Source organism: Triticum dicoccoides, chromosome 5A (assembly GCF_002162155.2).
Source record: "Triticum dicoccoides isolate Atlit2015 ecotype Zavitan chromosome 5A, WEW_v2.0, whole genome shotgun sequence".
In the NCBI taxonomy this organism is placed as follows: Eukaryota; Viridiplantae; Streptophyta; class Magnoliopsida; order Poales; family Poaceae; genus Triticum; species Triticum dicoccoides.
The window spans coordinates 436429098-436454618 of NC_041388.1; the positions used below are offsets into that span (position 1 = coordinate 436429098).

At 43.8% G+C, this 25521-nt stretch overlaps 1 protein-coding gene across 1 annotated transcript; it reads right to left on the reverse strand.

Annotated features, from left to right (window-relative positions):
* Nucleotides 1-9032: 9032 nt before the first annotated feature.
* Nucleotides 9033-10679, reverse strand: LOC119302143 (cytochrome b561 and DOMON domain-containing protein At3g25290-like). Its single transcript, XM_037579176.1, has 3 exons — nt 9908-10679; nt 9561-9815; nt 9033-9469 (listed from the first exon to the last, which is right to left on the reverse strand). The coding sequence occupies exons 1-3, from the start codon at nt 10526-10528 to the stop codon at nt 9188-9190; spliced, it is 1158 nt and encodes a 385-aa protein (XP_037435073.1). The 5' UTR covers nt 10529-10679; the 3' UTR covers nt 9033-9187.
* Between the last annotated feature and the right edge of the window lie 14842 nt (nt 10680-25521).

A 25521-nucleotide genomic window follows, 5' to 3' on the forward strand; every position in this document is an offset into this window, starting at 1 on the left:
AGGAGGGAGAAGAAACCATGAGGGGAGGGGAGGGGAGGGGAGGGGAGGGGAGGAGGGAGGAGGGAGGAGGGAGGAGGTAGGAGGAGGTCGCCGCAGAGGAGGAGAGAAGGGAAGATGAAATGAAGAGAGGAGGAGAGGACCAGCCATATATACGGCATACTAATGGCGCACCGCGGGCAGGTGCGCCATTAGTAAATTTTTTTATTTTTTTGATTTATTTTGAATTTTGAAGGCGGGAAGATACTAATGGCGCACCATGGTCAGGTGCGCCATTAGTAATTTTTTTTATTTTTTTGATTTATTTTGAATTTTGAAGGCGGGAAGATACTGATGGCGCACCATGGTCAGGTGCGCCATTAGTAATTTTTTTTATTTTTTTGATTTATTTTGAATTTTGAAGGCGGGAAGATACTAATGGCGCACCATGGTCAGGTGCGCCATTAGTATTTTTTTTATTTTTTTGACTTATTCTGAATTTTGAAGGAGGGAAGATACTAATGGCGCACCATGGGCAGGTGCGCCATTAGTAAGTTTGAATTTTTTTGATTTTTTTTGCCTCTCTAGATCTTAAAAGCCCCGTATCTTTTTTTCTGTTAGGTTTTTGAGGATTTTGAAAATGTTTAACGGGGTTCCCCCGGTTAAATTTGGATGTAACTTTTCGAGTAGATGATTTTTCATATAAAAAACTTTTTCATCCGAGTTAGTATGCAAAAGTTATGCCCATTTTTACAAATTCTCGCGAGATTTTGCAAATGAAGTCAAAATTCATATTTGCAAATTTTCCCAACAACTAGGCCACATATCACATGGGAAACTTATTTTCTTTTATTTTTTTTGACATTTTTATCATTTTGTTTTATTTTTTTTAAAACTGAAAAGGCGATCCACAGGGGGGTGCATTCGGTGGAAGTGGTGGCCAAGGTTACTAATAGCGCACCGTGGCATGGTGCGCCATTACTAGTTTAACTAGTAATGGCGCACCACACACACGGTGCGCCATTAGTATGTTTGGACAGGCGCACTAGTTCAAAAAAAAAAATTTGGTACTAATGGCGCACCGTAGGCAGGGTGCGCCATTAGTAGTTTCAACACTAATGGCGCATCAGAAGGTGGTGCGCCATTAGTATATACTAATGACGCACCACATGTCTGGTGCGCCATTAGTGCCATTTCCATCTATAGCCCTTTTCCTAGTAGTGTGATGAAAATCATTTACTTTACCATCTCCGGCCAGACATGGCGACCGCGGACAAGAACGTTTATCCTTTCTTGAAGGTGTTGTTGTGGAAGAAGTCAATTTAGTCATAGGTTTAAATTCATATCTTATAATGGTTCTAACATAGTCTCATATGCTATGTACTCCTCTTGGTTGTGACTTTGGACTCGTCGTGCTGCATCAACTTTCATAAAAATGACTATGTGCATCACAATGATGCAGAACTCATGGGTTTCAACCTTCTTTTCAAAAAAATTGAGACTCTCTATTAAGTACACGGACACAATTTGATTGTATTTACATTTGTCAGATGAACCATAAATATTGTGTCGATCGTTGTCAAACTGGAGTTACTTATCGATGCTCCTCCTAGCATGGCTAAACAGATTGTATCCAAGGAAACAAACAGAGGTGATTCCCGGGGTGTTCTCCCTTTTGTCGCCATTCTCTAGCGACTCCTCTCCTCATGACGGCCTCGCGACTATCAATGAGTAGGAGGGTTGATGGAGCCCCGCCTTGGGAGGTCGCCTTTTATGTAGGTTTAGGCCTTAGTTGTTAGAATTCCGGTCGGCTGGCATTGTGGCTTCGACCGCAATGACATTGGCAGCGAATAAGTGTGCTCGAGATCTTCCCTTGACACCGTAGCTTCCTTCCTCATCAGCGGAAGGTCTAGGAACTCGTATGTTCACGTATTATTAAAGACCATATTATTCTACATAGCCAAAGCGATCAAAGTTAAGCTACAAACATGTCCAAGTATCATTGCAAAACCGAACTTCATTTCTGTTTTCCGACGTAAAGCTTGGTGTGTGCATTACTGCATGTTGTCGAATATACTAGCGCATTTTTGCAGCCCAAAGGTTCTTTGTAGCGATTGCTGGTGACGCGGCTTTGCATCCTGGCACAATCCCAGCCATCCAATGTGTAGCCGCCCGTTGGCAGAATCTATTCCAACTTCTATGTTCCAGGCCTTATTAGATCCAAAAGGAAAGAATGGATCTTCCCACCCACGACTCGACGTGTTTGGAGAAGGAATTTGACTTTATGCCATGATCAGGTTGCGATGCCTTCTATCCATGGTCCTGTGACTCTGCTCATGCTCCTCGGCTGGCCACGGGGGCCATGGAATTGCAAGATTTCCCAACGCCACCACGCAAAGATCTCACTGCCACATGCTCGATGTTTACGGGAGAAGCGAGCTCACGTGGACTTGCTCGGGTCCGTCTGGTGCTCGCCGTGGACCTAAGAAACCGGGCATCCTGCCCCAGTACAGAGTAGACTGGGGATGCATTATATTGGACTGGGCAGATCGATCTCCCTGGAACATAATCTGCTTAAAGCGCGGTTTCAGGATTCCCCCGTCAAATTCTGATTTCTGAACCTCCTTTCTGAAATGCATCTTGTCTGTCAGCTATACTTAGGGCGAATTTCTGCTAGGCACAGCTCATGCTCATGCTAGGGTTCTAACGACATAAAATTGGTTGCTTAACGTACGTGTTGGATTCTCTTCGTCAGCTCGCTTCTGCTGTGACCTAGCAACCTCGCAGCATGCACGGAGATTACTACCACGGACGTACACGCAGCCACCCCCTGGAGTCTGCATCAAACTGGATCCCAAATCTGCCAATGGAACCTCTCAGATTCCAGGCACCAACTTGCGGGACTGGAATCCAGGCCGTCTCTACATCGCTTCAGCCAGGATTCAGAATATTTGCTCCTTTCCCGCAGCCAAAAAGGGCATCCCAATCCTGATGTGCCATAGATTATTCTCTCGGCTCGATCGTTCCTATACCCACCCGCCACCCTAGCTAGCCTATCTCTCTATCTAGTATCTCGCTTGATCCGGCCATAGCGCGGGCACCGACAAGAAAGGCGAATTTCTGCGCGTGGCCCTGATCGCGACTGCACCTCCAAGAGGCATGCGCATCTGCTTATCACGTCGATCAGATAGAGCTGCCCGAGAGTGTGCAGACGTAGTCACCAGCTCGTCGCCATGTTGCCCACCGGCCTGGAAGGCGCCACGTTGGTGAGGAATGACTGGTGCAGTGGCCGGAAACGCTAGCTGTTCGACTTTTGAATCTTATCGCAGTATGTTCGAAATGCGCAGGGCAGGATCCCGTAGAAACCTGACTCTTTGCTGCAAGTTGCAGGTGCATCAGGGCTTGATGCAGCAAGGCGGGAACGCAGGGAATGCCATTACAGAGAAGCTGATTGCCCGTAGTATTTTTGTCCATGTGGCTTCACTTTTTTGTGGCTTCACTTGTTCATTTACTTCACCATGAGTTTGTCATAAGAAAGCACCGACTCTCACACTAACACTTTCAGCAGTTGGGTGAGCATGAAACTACAGTGGGTTGATATGCAGAAGTTGGGAAGGTGGATGAAAATCCCCAACATCAGTTCTTGCGGGTGACCGTCAATTTGGCCAATTTCGAGCAATTCCTAGGAGAAAAAACGTCTGCAGGTTGCATCCAGTTATGACATTGCATTCCTTGGTTGGTCCTTCACATTAGATCTGAATGTATGTTGATAAGGAAAAGGCTATCGCTCAACCGGCGGATCTAGCACGGGCGTCCACCGCCTTCCTTGATAGACACGTGGCCTACTAGACCAACCTCTCTTTCCCAACCTCTCTTCTGTACGCAATTACCTTTGTTTTGCAACATCCAGCCTGTTGCAGAAACAACAGTCATGTTGCAAAACTTTCTCCGTAACACCATATAGAGGTGAAGACAAAAAAAAAATCTGCAACAACACCACAGTTGCAAAGTTTTTCTGCAACAATACCTTTGTTGCAAAAAAAAGTGAAGACACGACAAAAATTCTGCAACACAACCTATTTTGCACAAATATATTCCTGCAACACAACCTATACTGCAAAAAAGTCTGCAACACAATCTCTGTTACAAGTGTTCCTGCAACAATATCATTGTTGCAAAGAAGAGAAAGTCGTTCAACCGATTTATTTTGTCATATTAGACGGCTCGCGAGGCGACGGATCTTTTAAGAAGATCCGCCGGCTGACGCGTAGCAGCTCCCATGTTGATAATCGCCCCTGTGCCATTCTATTTTTCGAATGGAACATTATGACATAGCCCACCTCAGGAAGAAGGCCCAAGGCCACCAGAAGGAAGCGGAAGATAGCCCATATATTTGAGGCCCAGCGAGAAGCAGGAAGCGCCAGGACGATGTCGATGAACAGAAACCTGAATCTGTCTATCTCCTCTCGTCCTTCCTCCGGAAATTTCCTTGTATCCCAAGTTGTATTCGAAATTGGACCATTCACTAGCACACTTATTCGTAGGGGTAAAAGTGTGTTGATTAAGCTAGGTGATAGGCTCAGTACAGGTCACATTAATTGTCAGCAACTTTCGCTCATTCTTCTGCAGAACTGGTCACATGTAATGCTGTTCAGGAGTATTCTTCCTTTCATTTACATCACATAACTTGCATAGATTTGAGTAACATATGTTACACTTCGGGGTACCGAAACCATCTTTTTCTGCAGAAGTTGTAACAGCTGCAAAACTGTCAAGTGGGCAGAGCTAAGAAACTAATCTCTGCCGACATGTTTTGAAACCATCGAAATTCAGCTCTAAGAAAATTCCATGCAGGTTAGGCTTGCTGGGGGCCGGCCGGGACGCTCCATGGTGCGGCAAGTACATCATCAATGTGTGCAAGATTGGCGACGCTAACCAGAAGGTAACAGCCAGTGGCACCACGTACATTTCAGTAGCGACCCAAACTTGGAACCGCAGGGTAGCATGGCAGGTGATAGATGTCTCTCTGTGCAAGGACTAGTACAAGATCTGCGAGCTCCTTCGGGTCCCGGTTCTTCTTGCTGTAACCAAAGGCCAACCTCCTGGAGCGGCACTATTCCTTGTGTGCACTTGTACTACAACCGACCAGCGAGTGAATAGACAAGAGGAAACTAATATACACTGCTCCTGTTAATCAGTCCTTGTGTGCACTTGTCTCACTGAAGTTGCTTGCTGCTCGTTCGTCCATGTGGATGTTGTTTCCAAAAAACATATGTGGGAATGTGTGCTGCATATTGCAGTTGCGATTAGTAGATGCTATTGTGACAAAATTTCATCTTTGTTCGAGTTTCAAAAGAACGATACAAATATATTAACAGAGGCAAATTTTAACATGGTCCCTCTTACCTCCTTTTTTTACATGTGAGGTAAGAAGGTAAGTCAATCAAGCCATTCATTGATGAGATCAACGGCTAAGATCTATTTTATACTCTTACCTCTCATGTGAAAAGAGGGGGTAAGAAGGACCATGTTAAAACTGCTCATTAACAGAAGTTATGGAGCATGTATATTTCTTACTGTAATTCTGTATGCAGAAAAAAAAAAGAACATCGATCGTTCCTGGATGATATCCATTATATCTTTAGTCATTGCATGATTCATAACTCCTGACTTTTGACCTAACCCCGACCCTACCCCCCTCCCGACCCCGTGCGGCCGCCGCCGGGCCGCACCGGGCGGCCACCACCCATCTTCCCCTCGACCCCTACGCATCCCCCTCCCTCCGCCACCGGCAACGTCGCTGGGCGTCGGCCCTGTGGCGTGGTGGCGGCGGAACTCCTCTCGCGTCCGCGGATCTGGGTCGGCAGCGGCGGCCAGATCTCCACCCCCTTATGATGTGGATGGCGGGCAGTGGCGTCCGAGATGCGTCGAGGAGCTTTGCTGTAGACGGCGGGATTGGCAGCAGGCGGCGGCGTGGTAGGCGGGGCTCTTCTGCTGTTGTTACGTCCTCTTGTGCTGCCTCTCATCGATCGGCCTTGGCGATGGCTCATGGAGGCACTTCGGGTCTGCCACGCATCACGAGGATTATGGTGGTGATGGCCATCTTCTTCATTGGAGGTGGTCGGCCTGAGACTGGGTGGTCGGATCTCGAGATCCGTCATCTAGTCTCGGTAGCGAGTTGGGGAGACATAGTTGCCGGTGAAAACCGAGCCGATGGCGGGCGATGGCGGCGTTCTGCGTCGTTACCTTGATGAAGGCATCGTCGTGTAACTATTGTCGACTCACTCGTGCTGCTCCGGGGAGACCCTAGGACTAGATCGGACGATGACGGTACTGTGGTCTCGTTTGTCTCTTGGGAGCAACATTTGTGGAGCAACGCTGAAAGACAGAGGCAGGAGGTGGAGCGGCTTCGTCTTGCACAGAGCTTTGCTGGACATGTCAAGTCATGCCTAGCCGACAAGTGCTACACTCTGTCATGCCTGGTCGGCAGGTGCTACGCATGACAGATTTTCCAGATTCTTCGTGCGTGGATGGACGAGCACAGGGCGGTGACGCCGTTGGGTGCCGTGGTGGCGTTGACGGATGGCCGGACTGACAAGGATGATGTGGATCTCTCTCCTCAAGATGGATCAGCGGTCCAATGATGATGGTGACTTCTAAAACGTGTGCGAGGGATGTACGCTTTAGGTCTCCAGCGCCCGCTATTTGTTCTGATAGATTATGTGGATGGATCCGCGACGACACTGGTTTTAGATATGAGGAGTAAGAGCACTCCACATTATCGAGTTTGTATGTGTGAGTGGTGGCTTCGGATGGCTTGATGCATATTCTTGTCAAATTTTTATTGAATAATTAATAAAGATGGTTGTGTGCATAGGTCGATGGTTTTAACTTTCTTTTCTGAAAAAAAATGATTCATAACTCCTTTATCATGATGTGCCTTACTGCCTTCCGTTCGGTTAGTGGGCCTGCTCTCTTTTTTGTCATTACAGCCTTTTGATGTCCTAAATTATTCTTACGCAGGAATCAACCTGAGCAGTTTTGGCTTCATGTGATCACCTTCAGCGGGAACCATGATGATGCAGGCAACAGTCCAAGTGCCGGTGAGAAGTGAGAACTTGTAGCTCGCTGACCAAGCCACCTGCCAACCAGTCCCAAGTCCCAGCAAATGGCTGCTCGATTTGCCAAGTTGTTGGTGGATGATAGCGCCTCCTAAGCTGTATACTATCCGTCACTTGTTGTTTGGCGCTTTGCTTCAGCTGCATGTTCTCTCCGGTTACGCAGCAGCTCAGATCTTCTTTTGACTCGCAGTTGCTTCAGCTTGGTTGCCTCCGGCGTCCCCTACACCACCCCCACCAACCCTAGCCCGAGGATGGCCACCCTCCAGCCTTTGTTTCAGGCTGAAGCAAATCCGCGAGAGCGTCGCATTCGTCGAACTGGCTTCCCAGGTAGCTTCGCCGATGAAACAAGGTGCCATCAGACTGTAGCTTGGAAACTGACAAGGAAAGAGGCGAACGTGTGGTGCATGTGGCTTTTGGCGGGCTAGTAGGTGGAATCAGATACACTGACTGAAATGTGCAGCCTCGCCGGCGTCAGGGTTTGTGCATATTGTAGTTTTCTTGTTGTGGTGGTGTAGTGTGGATGATGCTTGGCTGCTCCGATCCTGCTACCAACTATTTATCCAAAGCTAGCTACTGATGGTTAACTCGTCGCCGTCAGAAAAGGGCGCCTCAGCTAGCTTATTATGTTATCCAAAGCGAAATCACCTTTGAAATGAAATGAGTAAACTAAAACAAAGTAAAACGGCACCGAATCAAATATTCCTTTCCCTTTTTTCGAAATAAAGGCAAAAACACGAGAGAAAGATGCTTGCTGCTACCGAACTTTATGCTTTTTCCCTTCATTTTTTTTTCTCAAGGGCAATCTCAACAGAAAGCACATACTGCTAGTCTACTACGGCAATGGGTCCATTTAATTAAACAACATGAGCTACGCCATTTCTTTCTGCTCAAGGGTGCATGTGCGTTTCTTCTGAGGCACTGTATCAGCGTAGCGAAGAACGCTACTTGACGGGCAAACCGATCCTTTTCTGCGTTCCCATATCTGTCTTCGGTTTCTCTTCAAAAAAAATATATCTGTCTTCGTTTGTACTTCACCAACCATGTAGGAGTACGTAGATACGCATGCATGGTCCACCGAGCACGCAACGGATCGCCCGCCCAGCTTCTCTTTTGCTAAAGGGCATGCACCCCAGGTGCGGACGTGATGATCAACCACGATCCTGGCCAGCCGGGTAGAGAAAAAAGTGGCCACACTGAGTTCGACACTGATAAAAGGTGTGGCTAGGTCTCAGTCGACTGGGATTTAACCAAGTCTCAGTCAAGTGACATAACATGTAAGAGAAAAACGAAAAACTGAAAAAAAAAGTTTTGCATGGATCTCAACGTAAAATCTTATGAATATAGCATCGACCGAGACTTAGCAAGACTGCTGATAAAATCAACACAACCAACAAATCTTCACCGTAGTACTATAATTTACCGCATTTCCTATTCTTAGGTTGCCTAAATTTGCATTTCGCGATAGTTGATTTGACGAAGGCGTCGCGGTGAGGCCTCGGGTGAGAGCAACCCGAAGGCGGGGATGAGGTGGCAGCAGCGTAGCTAATGGAGGAGAGTCAGAGCTTGACGGGATGCCGAGGGAGAGGAGGGAGGGGGCTATCAGCGCCGTAAATGAAGAGTGGTAGGGGGTTTAGATGGATGTCCTGAAGCGTCGGCAGACCGGTGGAGGTGGTGGATTGAGGAGGGGTCGTGCGGCGAGGCACAGCGCAGTCGGCATGTAGGAGGAGGAAGGTGGCTGGAGGAAGGAAAACCGCAGCCGTTGGATTTAAATCGGAGGGATAAAAAAATTGACGATGCCAAAATATATTATTAAGGTAACTTATACATACATACATATATATATATATATATATATATATATATATATATATATATATATATATATATATATATATATATATATATATAGCCAGTCCCATAATTTACGTACGCATATATGTACGGTACAAAAATAGGGGCACGCGCCAAAACCACAAGACCCACCAGCTCTACTACACACAGCAAGAATGGATGAACAAATGCCAGATCTCAGTACGTACGTATGATCTCAAAGCTAGCTACTACACGGTGTGCGGCAGGCGGCCATTGGGTTAGGCGGCGCCGTGGAAGGTCTTGCCGTGCTGCTCGGCCTCGCGGCGCCTGATGACCACGCTCCACGTGACCGCCTCCAGCGTCACCGCCACCGCGCCGAGCACCCACACGGCCGCGACGTAGGCGGTCCTCCACCGCTGCTCCACGCCCAGGATCGCCATGCCCTTGAAGATGTTGAGGATGCCGAGGATGATGACGGCGTAGCCCACGGAGTGGTGGTACACGTTCCAGTACACGCGGCACTTGTGATCCTTCCTCGGCCTCAGGAACAGGGCAAATGCCTGGACGCCGTTTCAAGTTTGAACGAAATTTAGCATCGGTACGATCGAGTTCAATTTGAATTTGGGAAGTGTTGGTTAGATAGATGATTACTTGTAGGGTGGCGAGGGCGAAGACGGCGATGCCGATGCTGCGGTGGAGACCGTAGGTGACGCCGTTGGACGCATTGCCGAGGTTGATGCCGGTGGCCCAGCCGGCGACCCCCACGGCGTAGCCGATGATCTGGCAGGTCACGTGGAGGTAGAACCACGCGGGGTCCGCCGACCTGAACGTCTTGAGGTACCTCGCGAAGATGGCTCCCATGGGCAGCAGCAGGCCCCAGCTCACGGCGTTGAGGACACCATGGATCTGAACAACATGCATGGTTTAGTCAGTCGGTCAGTCAGGATAAGGTGTTTGCTTTCGACTCATCAGGTGATGATTGAAGAGAGCTAGCTCACATTGCGCTCCCTGGCGAGGCCGCTGCCGCCGGAGTCGGAGGAGGTGCTGGTCTGCCTGACCAGATCTAGCTTCGCCTTGGCGGCGAGGTTGTCGCCGCCCATGGCGTGCGGCGCGGGAACGCCGTCTCCGGAGACGGCGGACCCGACCTGCCACACCTGGTTCAGGACAGACGCGCCCTGGCCCACGCTCAGCGTCCCGGAGACCCTGACGCGGCCGTCGGCGCCCATCTCCGCGGCGAGGCCCGTCGTGGGGAACGCGATGGGCCCGGGCGCGCCGAGCGCGTAGCCGGAGATGTTGTACGTCCGGACGGCCCACGCGCCGGACGAGGAAGAAGGCGCGGCGAGGAGCGCCTGCGCGCCGGCCATGCCTTCGCCGTACGGGTTGAGCCCCCACGCCACCCACCCGCCCGGGGCGGCCGGCGCGGCGACGAACGCGACGGAGAGGGACCCCGCGGCGCGGTCGTAGGTCCAGTGCACCGTGGCGCCGAGGCGGGGCAGGTCGCTGCAGGCCGCGTAGGCGTTTCCGTTGGGCGACGACAATGACGCGTCGGCCGCGCAGCCGCCCGCCGCGGACGCGGACGCGGCGAGCAGGGGCAGCAGCGCGAGCACGAGCATGGCCATGGATTCTTTCGGATTCCGCAGCAGTTGGACTTGGAGATGGATCGGCTCAAACGGCGTGGTGAAAATATAAAGGTGGTGTTTCGAACTGGGCGCGACTGGTAGCGGACGCTGGCTGAGGTTGATATGGAGCGCCGCGGGGGCGGGTGGTGGCGGTGGCCGGTGGACAGTGGCGGATCTAGGATTTTAGACCAGGGTGGTCCACCTAAAAAAATAGAACAAATATGACATGTGTACATTCTAATTAGTTTATCAATACCATGTAGAATTATAAATAGATCAATATGGTCGAATGTGGTTTTACAAACATACTGCAATTCTTAATTATGTCTTTTTCTAAACTTGCTCTTGAGTAAACTCATGGTAGAAAATCAACACTTATCGTCGCCGCCGGCTGAAGCAATAATAAGTCTAGAAGCAAGCACACCAAATTATGATATATATGCCTCTTTGTTTGAAATTGGGTTGAAACCGTGGCTGCTACACGCCTCCAGTGAAGCCAACCTGCCAAGGAGCGGGATGGATGTGAAGAGCCAAGGAGCATACCACTACTGAATGCAGTTTGCTCTACACGCGCCACAGCTGAAAAGTTCAGAATTCGTACAAAATATCTAGTCAATCTCCATGTAAATTCGTCTAAATCAGAGCAACAATGGGGGCAGGGGAATGGCCGGATGGATTACCTCTCTCAGAAAAAGGCAACGGGTTGAGCGGCCGAGACTAGGCACTAGCTGCGGCAGCTGGGAGCCCCTGCGCGAACAGCAGCTAGCCGGGCGGGGCAGGCCGCAGCCCGTTGGCGTCAGACCAGGGCGGTGGCTCCGGGCGGCCGGGAGGGGCCAGCGAAGCCGCGACAGCGAGGCAGGCAGCTGACGGCTGATCGAAATCAGTGGAGACGGCCAGTCGGGAGAGGCACTAGGTCTGGTTTGCTCGTGGGCGTGGCTGCGTGTGGGTCGGGACGTGCATTAGGCTGTTGTTGGGCTTTTTTCCCCAGTGGCCCATCTCCTCGTAACATATAGTATACAGGCCGGCCTAAAATCCCAGGGTGGGCCGCGGCCCACCCTGGCCACCCTGTAGCTCCGTCCCTGCCGGTGGATACAGTCACATACAGGTGTAGACAAAACCAGGAAGAAAGCAGGACGGGCGGCCGCGGATGGTAGAAAGCTTCAACCATCGGCAGTGAAACCTAACCACCGGACACGCACAAAATACAGTACCATGATGAGCATATGAGCACCCTGAGCATAAACTGGTTGCTGGAAAGCCCGAGTACAAAAGAATAATGGAAAAGAAAAAATGGTCCCTTTAACACTGAAGTTGAGCTAGATCCCTTGTTGTTCAATCCTGGTTAATGATCGCCGTTTCTCGATGCGGCCTTCGGCTTCACGGACTAACATGTGTGTACGACGATGGTGACATGATGGAGGTGATATGGAGTCTGAAGAATGGCATGCTTCCTCTGTAAACTAATATAAGAGCGTTTAGATCACTAAAATAGTAATCTAAACGTTTTTATATTAGTTTATGGAAGAAGTACCTTCTAGAATCTCAAGAGAAGTTTTTTTTTTAGTAACGCCCCTCAAGAGAAATTGGAGCTGAGCAAGGAGGCGATGCTCCCGTGGGCCGAGGATTGGATGTGCTGTTGCGCCACAATGGCTTTGATGTCAAGCCAGAAATGATGAGCTTAATGACGTTCTTTATTCTATCTCAGTACGTTTCAATTTTATTTTATTGTGAGGGAAGTTCTTAATTTATTATTGATATAGTAGGAATTAAAGGTGATGCAACCCACTCCCCCCGCACAAAAAAAAACCCACTTGGTGATTTGATCAAACTCTACTTGCTCTCGGTTAATCACATTTCCGTTTTCTAAACTAGAACGTGTCATTCCCAAGACTAAACTCGCTCAGCAATATCGCTGGCGAACATAGCAGAGAGAATGTCTGGAGATTGCTTCGTCCATGTCATGATAGCAACCCCTGCCTTAAACCATACAGGGACTAGGTCGTCTTTCCTGCTCAAGAAGAGTCCTTCGTCCTCCCGCCAGCACCGCCGCCGATCCGACCTACCTCCAATGGCCTTTGGACCGAGGAGGTGCGGAGGATCTCGGCCCCCCATCCGCGGGAGCGACCTCGTTCTTCTTTTTGTTAGGTTCAACATCTTGGCTAGGGTTACGTGGCGGTGGCGATGTCCCTCAGAAGGAATAATGTCTCTCGCGCCCCCGATGGTGCGAATAGCGCCGCCGTAGCATGTGTGGAGGTGTGTTTCCATCGGGTCTCGTAGGATTCGGTCGGTGTTGGTCTTCGATGGATCTATTTGAATTCAGTATTTGTTCGTCTTCGTTCGTGTGGTTACAGGATTGATCTTTCCGATCTTCAACCTCTTCATCGGCGATGGTTGCTGCTCTGGTGCGCTGGTCCTTTGGGGTCTTAAGACGATGACTTCTTGATTGTTTACTAGAAAAGGTTTGTCTGACTTCGGTGAGGGAGGGGCGATGATGGCAACGCGTCTTTGACTCGCTCCAGTGCTTATAGTTGTCACTGGATGGTCCATGAACCTGGTTGTAATTTTGTTACCTTTAGTGTTCTCTGTACTAGCAATATTCATGGATAGATTGGAAAGTTCTCTCGCAAGAAAAAGGGCCATCCAGGGCTTCATGGGCAACCTTGTTACAATCATGCATACGGAAAGCAAACTCAAACGACCCAACGTTACCACGACATAAGCTATGAGACTCCCGTAGGAGAACCCCAATGTTCGACCACTCTTAATCATTTAGGTTTTTCACTAAAAATAGTCATATTATGGTGTGTGTGTGTGTGCGTGTTTTTTAAACTTGTGGCACACTTTATTCAAATCAAATATGGTTTCAGTTGTTCATAAAAGGATTCATCAAAGGAAAATGGTTCACAATTTAGACGCACAGTTCAAGAGATACTTCATTTTTCAAAACTGAATCAAGAAAAAAACGCGTAAAACCAGCTCTCTCATCCCTCCCATGGAAAAAATTCCACCGAAACTCTTTGGTTGCGATAAATGATGCACTTACATTGCGCTACTTATCAACATCAGGGCAATTTAAGCTTTGCAAGCGGTACCCCTTAACTAGTAATTTCGATACTAGTGTTTCCGTAGAACACCCCTGCTAGCATTAGTTTCAGTAACGGGCCGACCCATCTAGCTTACTGCCTTTATCGGTTTTAGGAAACTTCTAGTCGGTTTTGAGAAGCTTGTGCAGGGTTTTCTCCTTCTCTTCGTTTTTCTTCATGTTGTACTTGGTTTCATGTCCTTGTTCATATCATTTCTTGGTTCATTTTGTATATTTGCAAATTCCTGAATATATTTTAAATCTTTGAACGTTTTAAAATCCATGAAGATTTTTCAAATTCATGAATATTTTTTCAAATCATTGAACATTTTGTAAATTCATCAACAGTTGAAAACAAATCATTAATATTTTGTAAATCTCTGAATATTTAATAAAATTACGGAAATATTTTCTAAAATGTATGAAAATGTTTTTAGTCCACCAGCTTTTTGAAAACCATAAAAGTAACCTTTTTTTCTTGACCTAGAAGCAAACTGAGCCGAGCCAGCAAACAAATAGCGAGTCAGCCGAGCGATGACTGCTTAGTGCGCCGGCCCAGTCCGCTTTTTAGGGGCATTTCTGTCTGAAGCGTTAAATTGGGTCTCCCCGAAGTGGGCTGGCCTAGCAGTCAACAGTTTTCTTGTTTTTTTATGCTACGGTCTTCAGTGTTTCCTGTTCGGCGCTTAAGGTGCAGGTTACGGCATTACCTAAACGGCGCCCGTAGCGCCCGTTATAGGCTTAACCGTACAGGGCGCACACCCCACGCACTGCCCTGGGCTGGCCCACGTTACTTTTTTTTTCTGTTTTAGAGGCGCAAAAAGAGTGCGTGTGCAACGTGACTCGAACTCCCAATCTCCTAGCGTAGTGTTCGTTGTCTTGTTTACTCAAAGCTTTTTCCTTCTTATACTCTTCGTTATTTTTCTTTTTTTCCTGGAATGCTTTCGTTTGGGTTTTTTTTCTATTTTATTTCCTTTTTCGTTTTTTGGAACAGTTTTTTTTGCTAAACTTTTTTCAAATACATTTTTCTAACATTCGTGAACTTTTTTCGAATTTGATGAACTTTTTCAAATTCAATGGACGTTTTAAGAATTTGATGAACTTTTTCAAATTCAATGATTTTTTTTTCAAATTATATGAATTTTCCAAATTTGATGAACTTTTTTTGAATTCAATGAATATTTTTCAAATTTGGTGAACTTTTCTCAAAGTTAGTGAACTTTTTTTCAAACTTGATGAACTTTTTAAAAAACTTCGATGAACAGTTTTTTAAGTTACAAAAAAATATTCGTGAACTTTTTTCCAAAATCGATGAACCTTTTCCATTTTTGGTGAACTTTTTTCATGATTGGTGAACTTTTTTCAAATTCGTGAACCCTTTTTGAAAACCTGTGAACTCTTTTTCAAATCGATGACCTTTTTTTCAAAATCGATGAACCTTTTCCAACTTTATGAACTTTTTTTTCAAAAAATTGAACTTTTTTTGAATTCATGAACCCTTTATTGAAAACCCGTTAACTCTTTTTCAAATCGATGAAGTTTTTTTCAATCTTGATGAACTTTTTTCATGATTGGTAAACTTTTTTTTTCAAAAAAAATGAACTTCTTTCGATTTTATGAACCCTTTTTGAAAATCTGTGAACTTTTTTTCTAATTGAATGATTTTTTTTCAAAATCTGTGATTTTTCTTTTCAAATCCGATGAACTTTTTTACAAATCGATGAACCTTTTCCAGATTTGTGAACTTTTCTTCAAAAATCATGAACGTTTTCTAAAGTGATGAACTTATTGAAGTTCACGGTTATTTTAAATAATCCAGAAAACTAAGTGCATTAAATAGCGCGGCCGCATGTCCTTATATTATTGATACTTTTCTCATCCACTAGAGTCAAGTAGGTCTACTGGTTATGTGTACGTGAAGTTAATGCTTTGAGTTCGAATCCTGGACAGGGTAACCTTTTTCTGCGCTTTTTCGCTCGTTCAGGTTGTGGCAACCGGGTGCATCGACTTTGTTGGGCCAGGCCCAGGTGGGCAGCGCGCGGGCGCCATTACCTGTTAGCGGCGCCAAAAGCGCTGCTTAGGAGCTCCCGCAGGTTACAGTACAAACTGTAAACCGGCACACACCTGCTCCTCCACTTGGGATCGCACTACTTTTTTTCTTCTTCGACCACACAGCCTGAACGTCCTGCGCCACACTGATTCCTTTTTTTCGGGAACGACCCTGCAGATTTGATGAAGCTTCTATAAGCTTCCACCTGGTTTTGGGAAGCTTTTGACCATTTTTTATGGTTTTCTGAACCGTTTTAATTTGGTTCTTTTTCTATTTTTTCCTTTTCTTCCGTTGTACTTATCTTTTTTATTCTCCTTTTTTCCAAAATTGATGTGCTTTTTTCGAACATGTGAATTTATTTTCAAAATCGATGAACTTTTTCCAAAATAAATGAACTTTGTTAAGTACGTGAAATTCTTTTTCAAAATCAAAGATTTTTTCAAATTCGTGATCATTTTTCAAAATCGGTTTATCTTTTTAAAATTTACTAGATTTTTTAATAATTGTGAACTTTTTCAGGTTTATGAAAAAATATAAACTTTTTAAAAAATACAATTTATAAATTTTTTGTATGAATTACTATGTAAAGGTCAACAGTGAACAACCTGGCCAGTTGTCAACCAGCAACTGCGCTCGTGTATAATGGGTCGGCCAACTTCCATCTGCGTGAGCGCCGGCTGGCTTACTGGTGCAGAAGGCGCCGTATAGGAGGTTCCTGGGTCTTCTGTAGGCTTTTTGGCCAAAAAAATTCTACTTTTTTTTTATTAATCTGTTATTTTTTCCTTTTCATGTTTCCTTTCTTTTTTTCCTCATTTTAGTGTATAATTTATGTATGTATCCTTTTCTGTTTATTTCTTAGAAAAAATTTCTGGTACGAACATGATAGTTTTTTTAATACACGAGGAATAATTATTAATATGTGATAAATTATTTAAATGCAAGATGACATTTTTAAAAGGCATGATGAATATATATTTTCAAGACTTGATGAATATTTAATAATAGATGATAAATTTCAGATATAAATGATGAAAATTATTTAGATATACGATTAATATTTTGAAATACACAATGAGTTTTTGTAAAACCCCAGTAAACACTTTTCAATGCACGGTCAATGCATTTGAGTTAATCTATTTAAAAAATTAAGCACACAATGAACATTTTTCTAATATACATGAGCAAATTTTTAGTGCCTGAGAAACCTATTTTATTACAATGTGAATAGTGTTTCGTAAACTGTTCACGGAATTTTAAATATTTATGTAAAATATTAACATTAAAATATGTATACATATTTTTAAATACACAATGTAGTATAATTAATAGTTAATGTAAGGAACATACATGATGATTATTTTTAAAATACATGAGGAACATTTTATCAAAATACATGATGACACTTTATAAAATTGTTTGAATATTTTCTCTGGTTATATGATTTTCTGAAAATGTATGGAAACTTTTAAAAAATTATGAATTTTTTTAAATACATGAGAATTTTTTTATCAAACTACATGATGAACACTTTTTAAAATTATTTGAACACTTTCTTGGATTATATATTTTCTTAAAATGGGGGGAAATTTTAAAAATATTATGAACATGTTCTCATAAAATATTATGAGCATTGTTTTAATAATGCGTGAACAACCTTTAGAATTTCATGAACATATACCTGAAATGCGAAAATATTTTTTTTGTTTTGCATTAATATTTTATTAAATGTGTGCGAACTTTTAAAAAGTTAATGGATACGTTGTAAAATGCGCACACACTCATAATATTTTCCTAGAATGGGCAAACATTTGTTTAAACCTCCGGTGAACGAGGTGTAGACCAGTAGAAGCACCGTGTAGGAGCGACGAGTCAACGACGGTGGGCTGCTGCTGCTTCCAGGTATCCTCCTCCATGTCAGATTGACAGTTGAATCTTATTGGGAGCCTAACCCAACCCAACGATGTAAACGAACCTGTACGTAGCTAGCCAGTCGCGTGCATAATCTAACCGTCATGGCGACGTAACCCATGAACTGGCAAATGTCGGAGAGGTTTCAGACACCGCACGACGTGCTCCATCGATCGGCCGGCGATCGCCGTGGTTTACGGGTCAACTCCATCGCGGAGCCCCAAGCGTTCGACGACCGGACCCTAGGTTAGCTAACTTGGCGGAGGGGGAGAGCCGGAGGGGGTTCCGTATCCAGCTCCTTTTGCCGCCACCTGCACGTAGCCCCTGGATGATTGGGCCTCACGTTCTCGTCATGTGGCCAAGATTGAATTAGTCCAGATTGTACATATGCTCGCTGCTTCCGAACCAATTAATGCATGTGGAGTCTGTTGGAGCAACATGGTTAGACTGCTCACACTGAGGAGTAACATAGAGTAGTAATTTGCCGATGTTATTAGTCTATATTACTACTTTCATAGTGGGTAGTAACATATGAGTGGTATTATGAAAGAGATCATTTATTAGGCTACAGACTCATTATGTCTTGAAATGTGTGATGTTACAGTAACTAACTAAGTTAACACAAACCCCTCTCTCCTTATTAATTAGCTGCCATATAAGCAATCTTGTATTGAAATGTGTGATGTTAGTACTCCCTCCGTAAACTAATATAAGAGTGTTTAGAATACTAAAATAGTGATCTAAACGCTCTTATATTAGTTTACAGAGGGAGTACTAGTTAAGTTACTCTCGTTGTGACTAGTCTAATCAAACAGAATAATCTTGACCTAGAGTCCATTCAGAGGTCACGTGATTTTATTGGTTGAAACTTTTTCGGGAGGGAATTTTATTGGTTTGGTTGGAATTGTGTAGATATATGTTCCAACGGTTTTCATGGTCCGTAGAAAATGGGAGAGAAACTGGTGCATATCATTTTATCATTTCTAGAAGAATCGCCAATACCATGCATCATTTGATTAATTCCGTAGGAATTCACAAGAAACGGAGCACGGGGTTGCACAAAAAGTCACTTCGGTTGACGAGCTCGAGCGAGATTATAGTTAGAATAGTACCAAAATAATATTTTGAAATTCAATTTTTTTTAAAAAAACAACAACATATTCGTATGGATGTATACTACGCATGTGCAAATTCTGATGATAAAATAAGTAACCATGCGAGTCACACCAAAATGAAAAAATTGTGATTTTGGAAGATGAACAGTGCATGTATTATTTACCATTTATATATCACAATTTTGTCATTTTTGTAGCTCACATGTTTACTTATTTCATCACCAAACTTTACACATGTGTAACATATATCCATATGATCATGTAGAATTAATTTTGCAATTTTTGAATCTTGAAATGTGATTTTTAAACTATTTAAAATAAGGTCCCCAATGCACCCATGCTTCAAAAATCTATTCTTAAAAATCGCCAATACCATGCATCATTTGATCAATTTTTTGAAACTTGAAATGTGATTTTTGAACTATTTATAATGTGGTTTTTACACATTCCTCAAAAAATCAATTCTGTAAAAATCACCAATCCCATGCATCATTTGATCAATTTTTTGAAACTTGAAATGTGATTTTTGAACTATTTAAAATGTGTTTTTTACACATTCCAGGTACTGCTTCTCTCTCTCTCTCTCTCTCTCTCTCTCCATACACGGGGTAAAAGTCAATTCTGTAGGAATTCACAAGAAATGAAGCATGGGGTTCCTTGAAATGTGATTTTTAAACTATTTAAAATAAACTGGATTGAAATGCCAGATTTGAGTGGGTTGTCACCATTCGCCACCAAAATCCTTACTTTTGTGGTTTTTTTGGAACATCGTCCCAATAGTTGTGCTTCTTTGTATATACTAGAAAATTTTCTCATGCATGTTCTAGTACGTATCTGAGATTTACCTGCCATATTCATGTGATTGTGTAAAAATGGATATTTTTTATAAATTACTCCCTCTGTTCCATAATATAAGAGCTAGTGTCAAAAACGCTCTTACATTATGGGACAAAGGGACTATTTGGTAAACACTTATTGGCTTAAAAAAGAAAACATTATTTAATACACAAAAAATATTTGGTTTAGGGTTTAGTGTGGGCAGTTGAGGCGGTTTCAGGGAAACCAATGGAAAAAAATTAGAGATGGAAGAAAACATTAAAATGGAAAGAGGGAGGTGAGAACTTGAGTAAGGTTGGACAAAGAAATGCAGATGACAAAACCATATGCCTTTTTTTCATTCTTTTTGAGATGGCTTACCACCCATACAAGTAGTAGAACCTTTCTTTTTTTATTTCCACTGTGAAAGCTTCTCTCAATCCCTCCGTAGTCCTTTCTTTCCTGGGCACAGGCTTACCCAGTTGACCGCCCACATTTGTTCATTGTACTCTTTTTGAGTACGAGAGCCTAAAACATTCATGTAGGGTCATGTAAAATGTTAGGGAGTGAATCTAGCTCTTGTTTTAGGTTTTCCTTGCATTGCTTCTAAAAAATCCAATGAATGACTCCAATATAAACCTTGTTAGGATGTTTAACCTTGTTAGAACTTTTCTAGGAGTACGACTGTTTGGTGGATTAGTTAATACGGCTGATTTAATTAGCGAGCAATTAACGACATGCTCGATGTGACAGAAATGCTTACCATCTGCATATCTTCCTAGCTCCGCGCCCCTTATAACTTTGAAAAATCATTCCATCTCTTTAGTTGGCATTGGCGATGTTTCTTACGTCGTTACCTTGTTGAAGACATTGCTCGGATATGCTTGGACTGATTCTTCAGGGTGAAAACCTAAATTCCGACCTTGTGGTTGAATCCGGCGAGAACGGTGCTTGAGCGTTGCTCCCTTTCTGAAGGCGTTGCTGTTGAAGAACCTCGTCGTCAACGTGGTGTCATGAGATGGTTGGTGCGGATACGGTCTCTGTTCTAGTTTGTCGGTCCTAGATCTGATCGCTTTGGGGCTTTTTTTCTTCCTTTTTTCCTCGCCTACTCATAGCTTTGGTCTTATATGACTTTGCTTGTCGCCGGTGAGTTTTCGCATATGTGTGAGTTGATGTTGGTTGTGTGCATCCTAGCTATGCAGAGACCGTGTGTGTGCTCATTAAGTTATGTATCTTCTTGATGCTCCGTTTTGAGCCAATAAAATCCACCCTTTGTCAAAAAAAATCTCTTTGGTTGGACGTGGTTGGTTTCACACCATGGCCATGTCAGTATGCACCGAATGGTAGAACCTTACATCTATACTACTATTAAACAAGCAAACATATCCACTGCTAACTACACCCAGACTAATCTACATACAACAGCACGGAGAAATTACAGCCTCTTGATTAGATCACTTAATTTAATCTAACCGTTTAGATTACACTAACCCTGAGCCAAAATCGCGTTTAGCATTTTCTCTGGGCGGACGAAAACTCTGCCGTCCCGAGTACTACTCAAAATCCCTACGCGAGGACGTAGCGTCCATCTATCCCCGCCTCTGTCATTCCTATCGCCCTCCCTCCGCCACCGCCACTGCTCTAGGGAGGATCAAGCCCCCACCTCCGCCGTTCCCCACACCTCCCTCCTCTCTTATCCTCGCCGCTGCCATAGGATGCCGCCGGACGAAGCTCGGCTTGCGTCGATAGCGTCGGGTCCTTCTCCTCCCTCGGGCGGCAGCGTAAGACACAGCTGGCTCGCCCTGCGCCGGCGACGGCGGGGTCCCTCTCCTTCCTCGGGCAGCGGCGGCGGCGCAGGACACAACGGACTCGGCCTACGCCGGTGACGGCGGGGACCCTCTCCTCCCTCAAGCAGCGGCGGCTGCGCGGCACGCAGTGGGCGGCCACGGATGCAACGCTGGGTGTGGGGCGTGGCGGCTCTTGTGGGACAGGCGCGCAACGGTGCCATGGCGGCTGCCGTGTCCGATGCTCTGCACTGGAGGCAGAGCAGCACCGTCACCTGGCCAAGGACCAGGGCAGCTTTCCGAGTGGTGGAACATCTTCGTACAGCGCGGATGAGGTCGTGTTTCCTCTGCGTTGTACATTTGGATCCCGGAGTGTACGGCGATAACTGTGATGTTGTCGCCAATCTCACATCTTGTTTCTTCAAATTGTGTTCTTTGAAATCTGAAGCGTGCATCTGTGAATGATAGTTCCTAGAGCGCAGTGTGGTTAGGGGCGACCAAAACGTATCGGGATGTACTGGTTGACAATGTTTGATCTACTTTGATTCCAATATAGGCCTCTCTTTCTTCAATCATTTACTGTTGCTTTTTTCTCATTTCTTTGGCAGATTTCACAGCTCGCAAGTTCCAGTGTCCAAATGTTGATTTCAAACTTCAGATCCACAAGATTGGTAAGAAGTGCAATATTCTTTCTGCACACCTGCCTTGAGGTAGTAACAAAATCATTTGTGGCATGTTTAACTCAGTTGTTTGTGTTTACTCCCTCCGTTCGGAATTACTTGTCTCGGATATGGATGTATCTAGAACTAAAATATGTCTAGATACATCCATTTCTGCGACAAGTAATTCCGAACGGAGGGAGTACATAGGAGTGGAGTTCCAACTCTGCCAGTAAAACAAGATTAAGTGGGAGGGGCTGAAACTCTTTTGCATGGAAATGTTTAACTGAATGATTTAAGATGGTCTTAAATTCTTTAGCTTGCAACTATTTAACGAAATTATTTTTAAGTGGGCTATCACAGTGACACCATACCTTGAGTACCACTTACTATGTATGAAAAGTAGATTATGATAATTGACCTTTCATGATCGGATCTCAGGCAATCATGATATTGTATTTTGCAGTTTAAATAATTCTGATTGGAGAGGTATTTCGTGACTTGTGAGTGTCAGGTTCAATGCATAAAAAATCGTGGTCTATTTTTTATGTGCCATTCTGCGCAAGAACTTCATCCTCATTATGCTTTTCCCCCTTTCATTTGAGTTAGTAAAGTGGTTTCTGCAAGACCAATATAATCTGGTAATGTTATTGCAATGCCACTGAAATTCTGTCGTGCTCATCAAACTCTTTGACCTTGCAGATTATAAAATATAAATTTCATTACTGGATTATCAAGTGGTTCAGAAGATTGGTTTCTCTTGCAAGCAGAGGATTTCCCTCACTGTATGTACCAGAAATTGAACGTATTATTGATGTCTTTGTTACACGATCCGTGCCGTGTCGGGAACTCCTCTGCTACATACTCCTCTCCTGATTATGTAGATGAATAACCTACCATTTCAATCTGTGAAATATTGCTGAATTTTGTAAAATGTCAGATCATGGTACTTACAACCAATGGAAACCATAGAATTGATGTTCATGAAAGTGGACCAATTACTGTATTGAGGAAATGTAGCATGTAAGATTTAGAGTACTTTCATATGAGAATGCTTTGCGCGTTGATGATCTTTATATATTTCAATGGGCCTTTGCGAAGGATCTTCACATTAAAGGATCCTCCTATTCTCAAGATTATTCAGGCGGTAGGCTTTGAGATTGATTTCTTTTTGGTTTCCCTTTCATTTTGGAGAAAGCAACTGACTGTCTGCTATATGGTTTCCCTTTTTTTCAGAGCAAACAACTGGCTTAATCTCTCAAGCAATTACTCATATGTGTGATTGGAAAGATGACTGACATTTGATCTACGACACTACTAACTGAAGACGATTTTATGTTATGAGACTTTGGCCTGATTTCAGAGATGTACTAAATTCTGAAGTTTGTTGTATGACACTACTATCTGACAAGTACATTTGTTCACACTTACTTGAGTGTACCCTATGTGTCAATTTGTGGTCTGTGATTTTAATATGTGTTTTTCTTGTTGTTGTCATTATCCTCGACAGATAATTCAAATGGTCGATTCATGGCTTGCTACAATAGATGATTTTCTGAATCTAATGTATTATTTTGCTGCTGTTGTTAGGTTGTTAATTCATCAAGCCCGACTACTGAGTATACATATTGTGTTCATCTTCCCTGCCTTCTTAGGAAAAATCATGTACCAAAGTCTGAAGGTAAGCTATTCTTTATTTACATTTTATTTGTTTCTTCCTGCTAACCCAGGTTCTAATTAAATGCAAGAGCTTGTGTAATGCTCATTTGCAAGCTACAGGGGCATGCTCATTTACTCTTTTAACAGAAATTGTTTGCTATCCGTAGCTGATGTTAATTCTTTGCTCGATCTTATGCCAGTAGGGTGATCAATGTAATTGCCTGGAATCGTTGGGTCTCCCTTTAATTCTGTCATCTTCTGTATAGTGGTATTAAATATATCTGTGATGAATTGGCAGGTAAATTTAGGTATCAAATATACTCTTATCATTGCTAAATGCTGCTTATCCTTTGTGCTTCTTCACTATATCCCATCAGATAAGCTAGCACGAGTACTAAATGTTTCTTGTTATTAATGTATATATTTTTCTTCATCGGGCAAATTGATTTGTACGACTGAAGTGTGACAATGGGTTTAGTGCATTTTTTGTTGCTTTTACTCTTCTTTTCTGGCAATTGTTAATATGTAGATACCTTATCACACACTTTCTACGAAAAGTTCAGGCAATATAACAGACCAGCTCATCTTTTCGTCGCAGATGAAGAACCAAGCATGCCACCGGAACCGCCGGATCGGCCGCCTGCACCACACCTCAAACCTCCATGCGCCAACGCCGGGAAGTCCAGTCCTCCACGCTCCGCAAAGAAAGTGAAAGAATTATGAAGAAATAAAGAAAAAGGAAGAAAAAAGAAGAGGAAAACATATATTTGTTTGTTTATAGAGTTGTGTGCATTCTTGTATGATAATACTGTGTTTATTGCCTGCCTTGGTGATGGGGCAGGGAAGGTAAGTGGGGGCTAACATGTGGCCGAGGCAAAAAAATAAATTTGGGTGAAAAACAGAAGAGAAAGTGGGGGCTCCTATCCCTTGGAACCAAGTTTTTCATTAAATTTTCAGGGAATTTTTTTCTTTAATTGGATGAATTCGAATCTATAGTTGTTGGTTGCAGTGTCCATTCTGTACGAGGTAGCACTATTTTTGCATGAAGGGGTTGTTCTTTGGTTGTTGATTTGGCTCTCCAAAATAGAGATTTGTTTGTATTGTTCTTTGGTTCTTATATGTTGTTTTCATTAAATGATAACATGGTAGGAGAGGAGATGATTCATTGTTGAGTCACTGCTGCATATGGCATGTTATCAGTTATTGGGTTAACTGATAACATGATAGGACTAATGATTCATCGCATTTATTTCACCACTTCTACATTTCAGTTAGTTATTGCAAAGCGTTTTTCATTTACGTAAAGATACAAATTGTTGTGGTCATAGGTCAGCTTATATTTCCTATCATACAAGTTGTATGTCCTTGAAGTGACGTTTTGATTATGTGCAAACTCATCTCGGAGAGAGTCAGAAATCAGTTCGTTTAAAAAGGGTGGTGATCATGGCTGGACACTCGATTCTTCGCGTATTTGTTGGATCACAAAGATGTCTCACATTCGAAAATACAATTCGATTGGCATGACAACATTTTGTATCCCTTTGATATTTTTTTCAAGACTTGTTTCAATAATATACTATGTGAACTCACTTGATAATTGTTTGAGACGTGCGTAACTAGTTTATTTTAAGTAGGGAAGTCTAGACACTCATGCAAGAGCATGTGAAATTGTTAAGGGGGTGAATCTCTTGTTTCGGGGTTTCCTTGCATTGTTTCTAAAAATTCAAATGAAATGTGACTCCAACATAAACCTTGTTAGGACTTTTCGGGAGTACATTTTTTTCCGTGCATTAGTTAATACGGTTGACTTGCGTGATTAAGGAGCAATTAACGTTGTGGTCGATGTGACGCATATGCTTACCATTTGCGTATGTTCCTAGCTTCGTGCCTCAACTTTGAAAAATACTCAAATGTGCGTTCTTG